This window comes from Amphiura filiformis, chromosome 7, assembly GCF_039555335.1.
Source record: "Amphiura filiformis chromosome 7, Afil_fr2py, whole genome shotgun sequence".
Lineage (NCBI taxonomy): Eukaryota > Metazoa > Echinodermata > Ophiuroidea > Amphilepidida > Amphiuridae > Amphiura > Amphiura filiformis.
Window position 1 is genome coordinate 45,199,779 of NC_092634.1, and position 7,418 is coordinate 45,207,196.

Here is a 7,418-nt window from a genome sequence, read left to right on the forward strand (position 1 = left end):
AATTCCAGTTGATTCAGATTTTGCGATTGCGAATTATGCATGATTTATGTGTATTACATATTTACTCCAAATGCCACTGTGTGGTATAACAGAACGTAATTCAAATATTAGAATATTTTTGCTAAACGAATTAATCTGTAAGATTTTTTTTTGTACAAAAACATGTAGCCTGGGAGCCTGGGGCTTTCAAATTTAAGGATATGAATTAATCTGTAAGAAATTTTTTTGTACATAAACATTATGTAGCCTGAGCTTTCCTGTGGTATAAAAATCTCAACTTGTTTTTGAGAAAAGTGGGAGATGAGACTGTGGATCACGAAATGCCCCTTTAATGTATCATGATGGATGGAATTCAGCTTCAAATTGAATTAAGAGCAAGTGTATTAATGTGGTTTCCAGACTGTGTTAATTCTCCGATGCTATGGAGCCATCTTCCACACTAACTTGTTTGATCACACGCGGAAGCCGCAGCATATTCGTACTTCCAGGTATAAGTGTCACCGTTCTTTGGTGTAGTGTTGTCAATACCTGCAAAGAAGTTTTGTAAGTGATGAAGACGTCAAACCAGATAAATATGTTAAAGCTCTTGCCTTGTAGATTACAAAACTGAAAATTTTGTTTCAATCGGCTATTCGATTCTCGAGATATGGCATGTCAAAATAGCGCGAAACCAACAAATTGGCCAGTTGCCAGATAATTTTCTAATTATATGCATGAATTATGCAAATAAAAAGTTAAGTTTTCAGATACAATTAAAAGAGCTATGGTACTGAGGCATGGTACATGGGTAGTACACACAAGGTGCTACAAAATTTCAATTTTTATGATCTTTATATAACGCAACATTGTTTTTTACAATATCAAATTACGATGTAATTAATGCATGTTGGTTGGGTGCGGGGTTGGGCGGGTATTTGTTTGCTTACTTGCTTGCCTACCATATTAATGAAAAGCCTTGTACGTCTACGATCAAAGGTTTTCTAAATTCACCAGGGTCTTATCCAGAATATGACGTCATAGTGACATCATATACTTATTTTGCATCAATACAATAGAGGAGATTCAGCATTGGACGTTTTTGTACGACATGCTTGGATGAGTCAAGGGTCAATGAAATCAGTTTACCTTTTGGTAGCAGTTCGTCATTGCTACCGTAAATCATCCAATGGATTGGTTTCTGTTCACATACACCATTTATGCATGTGACGTAACTCCCAAGTTCCTCATATTCAACAACTTTGAAGCTATAGAATACGTAATAGTAGAGAAATTGTTTTATTCTAACAGATATTGCCATAATAGGTTGAATTGCCATTTATATCTAATTGAAGGTCACATTATTGGTTTCTTTTTATTATTTTTGTAAGCATGTGCTATCCAAGCTTTGTAGAATTTTGTAGTATTTTGGTTAAAACACAATTTGAATCATACAAATTATCATCAAGATCATGATCATGATTATCTTCTTCTTTATCATCTTATTCTATTTCTCCTTCCCTTTCCTCCTCCTCCCTTTCTTTTTCTTCTTCTTCTTCTTCTTCTTCTTCTTCTTCTTCTTCTTCTTCTTCTTCTTCTTCTTCTTCTTCTTCTTCTTCTTCTTCTTCTTCTTCTTCTTCTTCTTCTTCTTCTTCTTCTTCTTCTTCTTCTTCTTCTTCTTCTTCTTCTTCTTCTTCTTCTTCTTCTTCTTCTTCTTCTTCTTCTTCTTCTTCTTCTTCTTCTTCTTCTTCTTCTTCTTCTTCTTCTTCTTCTTCTTCTTCTTCTTCTTACTGTTTACAATTATAGTAACTCGACAAACAACACATTTTTACCTGAATTTTTCCGGATATTGCTGGTGACCTAGGGTCATAACTTTGTGTAAATTTGAGCCAATTGGAGCCTTCTGTATTACTATTATGATTTCTGGATGCTGACTATCCACAACTTTGATGGTTACACTCATAAAAGCCATGTCTGCAAATTAATGGACATTTGATCACATCTCACATAACACCGGTGTTTACGAAGTACGAGGGGCAGTCAGTATGTTTTAAGAGTGGACTCGTGACGTCATATGTGGATTGTTTTCATGGCATTTCTCAATGATTACATAAACACTGTACCTTTGTCTTTCAAACAACACATGCACAAATTATATCACACACATGATTACGTAACAGCATTAGCATAAAATCAATGGTCTAGAGTCACCTGGTGAAATTGAGTCGTTTTTGTTAAGGGAAATAAGAGGCTGAAATGAGGTATTGTTTTATTTTTTATATTTTCTCGGGAATTAAAGAATAGAGAATGCTGCCTTTTGGAACAGTAATAGAACACAAACTACCAGTTCATTAAACCATGTTTGTTGGGCTGTAACGGTTTTAGTTTGTTTAAAATGCATGGTCAAATATGTCTTATTTTTGACAAAAACAAGGCTTTTCTTTCTATACAAATCTTGACATTGCCAAAAATAGCAAACGTGGAAATTTAATTTTTTTGGCCAGTTCTGTTGACTAATCTCCAAAAATTAAAACGGGAGTCTCCCTAGAAAATATTTGCATCCGTGATTAAAATATAACTGTTATTCTACCATTGTTACATTTATACAAAAAGTAGTGGTACAGAGAGAGAGGCCATCGTTTTAATAAGAAATTTATTTTTAAAATTTTTCTGTTCATTTCAGGTTGAGATCATCCATAAAAATTCATATAAATATTTAAATTAAAAATTTCATAGCATTTTGTAATATTTTAGGCCCTATTTACATGGAATTTTGCCATTTTCGTGCATTTCCGCCATGTTGTATCGGTCATCCTACCTACGCATGCGCAGATTATTGTTTGATTTGCACCAGTTATCATCGCACTGAGTACTAGCTCTCACACGTGACCAGTCATTATATTTTAGTCTGTTTCATTTTGGAGATAATTAATGTTATTTGTAATAACTGCTTTTTCATTAACGCCATTTTTGCAGAATAATTTTGCTTCCATTCAAGCACTAAAGTTGTTGAAGTTTCCAGACGTCCCATTTCCACCACAGTTTAATGATAAGTCTCATATTTTACCAAATGCAAACTGAGGACCTAGTGTTTATTCCTGCTAAAAACTAGCCTTATGCCCATTGTACTTTTTCTGTTCTCGGAAATTTTAAACACGTGTCTTTGCTGTAATTTAAAAGGCCCGCCTTTTTGCGTGATTTGGCAGTGTCCCTAGTATATTGATTTTATGCTAATGCTGTTACGTAATCATGTGTATGATATAATTTTTACATGTGTTGTTTGAAAGACAAAGGTACAGTGTTTATGTAATCATTGAGAAATGCCATGAAAACAATCCATATATGACGTCACGAGTCCACTCTTAAAACATACTGACTGCCCCTCGTATGTAAGTTAAAAATAGGGACGGCTGTCCCAGATAGGTCGTCCGAAGGTTTTGTTTTTTCGCTCAGGTACACCTGAGTGAATATATGCACCCAGTTTAGACCTTGGAATTAAAGTAGACCTTTGAACCTAAGTAGCTCCAAGTCAGGCTTCTTCTGCAAATGCTTTTGCTTTGTCTTCACTAGAAATATTTTATAGGATAATATTTTATAGGATAATGCCTGGTAATGGAAATGCAGACTATAAATGCTAGCTATTAAATTAACCTCACTCCCTATGACATAGTTCATAATATATATGCAGCAGTGAGATATCTAACTTGAGGTGGGCATAGAATATTAGCCTCATTTCCCATGAAATTATTTATAAAACTGTGTTCTGTGGCCCATAGTGGAACCCATAGGGATGATATTAGTTTCAATAATCATAGGTGTTGACAGATTGATAGTGGTCTGGAAGTTCAAGTTAGTAAATTACATACTGCTCATGAACTTCTTTAGATCAGATTTTGTTTGCCAGCCAGCTAGTTCAGTGTGCATGGCCAATACAATACCGAATGCCCATGAACGTCTTAAATTTGCATCGAGAGGTAAGAATTTTAAGGCTTGTTCTGACCAGAGTATGGATTTGATATACTAGTAATCAGCCCAGCATTTAACAACATTATTAACAACATTGAATTTTAAGGCCAAATGTTTATATCTTCTCCATTACATTGCACACAGTATTTTGATGCATTACCTGAATAGGTTTAGTTTCATAATTATTACCTTCAACTTTTACTTTACTAATGAGGTTCTCAGCATTTAGGTCCAGTTTGAACTTTTAACTTTTACCTCATATCCTAGACTATGCCATAGTCGATTTTTGATAAATAAAAATATGTTATTAATCATGATGAACGCATTCAGTTGAACTCGAAATTATACTGATATTTATTACATCAAATACTACTTATGAAATGGTTATGAAAAAGTTTATATAATTATATTTGTGACAGTAAAAGTAAAGTATACGTATAGGCTTATATTATTGAATGCAACATATCATAATGGCATAACTATAATGGTACTTCAATACTGAACAATTCTAACTTTAGAATCTGCCAGTTTATTATTCGCAAAAACCCGAGTTATTAAACTAGTCCAGTGCAAAATGAATATCATCAAAATATTGTTTCCTTGTTTATTCTTCTAGATATTATATTCATACATATTCTAAGCTAACTGTATTCTAATTCAATATTTTCTAAAATAACACATTGCCTTTTGAGTTATTCTAAAGACTATGGTAAGTTCTGAAATGTTAAAGCCACAATGTACGTTCTTATAATATGAAATTGGTTAATATTTTTCAAACCTGATTTTTTTGGCATATTTGTAATTCAAATTTGTAGGTCAACAGAACAAAGTTCGACATAATGTCATTTATATAATTCAAAGAATTGTGACATTATGTCCTCCTATAGAGAACTGCGTGTTAAATGGCCAAAATAACTAACCAGCAGGTTTGTTTTTTTCATTTTACCTTGTTATTTCAGCTCAAAATGGACAGAAACCCTTCCTGATAATTATTACTAGCATTATTTCAGCATTTTGAGTATAAAACAAATTTAAAATTGTTGTTTTCATAAAATTTTAATTGATTTTGTATTAAATTAGACAAGTTTTTGGTTATTTCACGATCCCCTCCAGCTTCATCATAATTTTGCACTTCCCTACCAAAAACGAAACAAAAATAACAAAAACAGACAAAATGGGATATTCTTATCATTGGACAATGCTATAATCAGCCTTCTGAAACGTTAAAATTTTACTGTATTTCCTAAAACTATTTATGAATCATCCAAATCATAAGAACCTTATCATTATCATTATCTATCACATATCATATCCTATATATACATATCCCAACAGACTCTACATTAGTAGATATGCAGTCTCTAAATATTGAAGAGCTGATCACCTAGTGGAACGTTATATTTACCCATTTAATCAAAATGCTTTTTCACAATCTTATATCTTAATCTTATGTAGGCCTAAATAAAAACAGTATCATTAGCCCTAATTATAAGAAACGCGACCTTATTCAACACCAACGACCTACATTGCACAACCATGTGTTCCAATCATGCATGAGCACTCCCTTTTAAAGGGGATTTAATTAGCCTAATATTACAAGTTGACCTCAAATGAACACCACTTTGAACACCGCCACCTCATGAAAGATATGAACTGTTCATATGAGACCAAATTTTAACCAAACGCCTTTACATAATTGTTTACTGACTGACTGACTGACTGTGACTGATTGACTGCTTGACTGATTACCTGAAACACGATTTGTTTGTTTGTGAAGCCATAAGGTCTAGCTAGGTCTTTTCCTTTGGAAGATGTAAAGAAAAAGCATATTATGTTCTAGCAACGTGCATATTCAAACAGAAAGTTAAAGAAAAAAAATCATGTATACTTAAGAATGTGTTGCAAAAGCATCATTAAGCGAATTAAGCTTAATCATATTAATTAAAAATATAGATGGTGGGCTTACCGATAACCCAATTGGGTAAATAAATCCTCGAATCTTGCACAAAAGCTCGGAAGAAACCAGCCACGAACAGTTATACAGAAGACAAGCCTTTCTAATGTAATATCATGAATATTGTGAGCAACATATCTTTACCTTGCCTACTAACATGACTAATGAAATCGAAACGCAGTCGGATTGCGCAGTCAACATCAACTGCGGGGAATCACACTGAATGTCGTAATTCATCATGATTATATACCAACCCCACTTTACCTTTACCGCTTAAATGTGGAGCTCTATGGGGGATTTAATGTCTTAATTAAGACATTAATTTAAAGTTGCTCCGTTTTTCTTCAAACACAGCAAAGGCTGATTCCAGTTAAGTGTATAAGTTGGGACATGTGATTACAAAATATGAAAAAAAATCAGGCTTGAAAAAATCATTGAAAAAGATCGTACATTGTTGAAAGGTGGACGGTTGAGTTAATGCAAGAAGGTGCTATCTGCAATAGCTGCCCTATATATTTGACCATAATATTTCTGCACTCTATATTGTACATTATCTAAAATATGACACCAGGCAGCTATAACTGCAGATGGGCAATCTTGAACTAACTACTCGAAATTATTACGATCATTCAAGACGATCCAAAGACTCATTTTGGAAAAGTAACCTTTTCAATAAGCAATAAACTTGATGGGTGTCGGTTATTTTATGGACAGCTCAAATGTCCAGGATGATGTTATTGCAATTTCCCATTAGTAGCTATTAGTTGAATGAAGACAAAAATAGGATGCAGAGGAAGAAACTATTGAAAGACAATTGCAAAGTAATTAGTTGTAAAAAATGTATACATGCACAAATGGAAACCATTTTTGCAAAAAAAATATATAGATGGTGTGGGCTTACCGATATCCCAATTGGGTAAATAAATTCTCGAATCTTGCACAAAAGCTCGGAAGAAGCAGCCACGTCCAGTTTTACAGAAGACAAACCTAATAATGTAACAGGAACTATCTAATATTTATATGAGCAACTTTAACTTTACTAATTTGATTGCGCAGTCAACGTCAACTCCGGGGAATCACAGAATTTCGTAATTCATCGTTATAAACTCCTCAACAAAAGTTTGGAAAGTTTTTTCAAGCATCAGTATCTCCAATTATTTGTAATATATTCATATCGTGTTGCATATCACTGGATAGCTCCAATACTCCCCTTTACAATGACACCCCATTTGAAACAATAACATTTTTCACGGCTGAGTACGCGCCTTGTGAATGTAGTGGGGTCTCAAACAGAATTTGCCAAATTGACCATTATTCTGTGCTCAAACAACGCTAGCCACTAACCTCAATAGCGGGTGGAAAAACCACAGGCAGCCACAATAGTCAGGCACCTTCTCCTCATGCTGCCTACTGACCTTGTTACACGTTACTGTGGAATGGAATTCCATTCTTCAACAAGGATTCATCGCAGGTCATTCATTGTGGTTGCATATGGGCTTCTCTGGCACGCACAGCAAGATCA

The 7,418-nt window shown here is 34.0% G+C and overlaps 1 protein-coding gene across 2 annotated transcripts; it reads right to left on the reverse strand.

Moving 5' to 3' along the window:
* Window positions 1–296: 296 nt before the first annotated feature.
* LOC140157225 (uncharacterized) lies at window positions 297–6,994 on the reverse strand. 2 transcript variants are annotated; one of them, XM_072180347.1, is made up of 4 exons: window positions 6,798–6,994; window positions 1,809–1,950; window positions 1,126–1,244; window positions 297–528 (listed from the first exon to the last, which is right to left on the reverse strand). In XM_072180347.1, the coding sequence occupies exons 2-4, from the start codon at window positions 1,946–1,948 to the stop codon at window positions 440–442; spliced, it is 348 nt and encodes a 115-aa protein (XP_072036448.1). In that variant the 5' UTR covers window positions 1,949–1,950; window positions 6,798–6,994; the 3' UTR covers window positions 297–439. The 2 variants fall into 2 exon arrangements, with proteins under 2 accessions (XP_072036448.1, XP_072036447.1); XM_072180346.1 differs by lacking the exon at window positions 6,798–6,994 and adding an exon at window positions 5,909–6,058.
* Window positions 6,995–7,418: the final 424 nt, after the last annotated feature.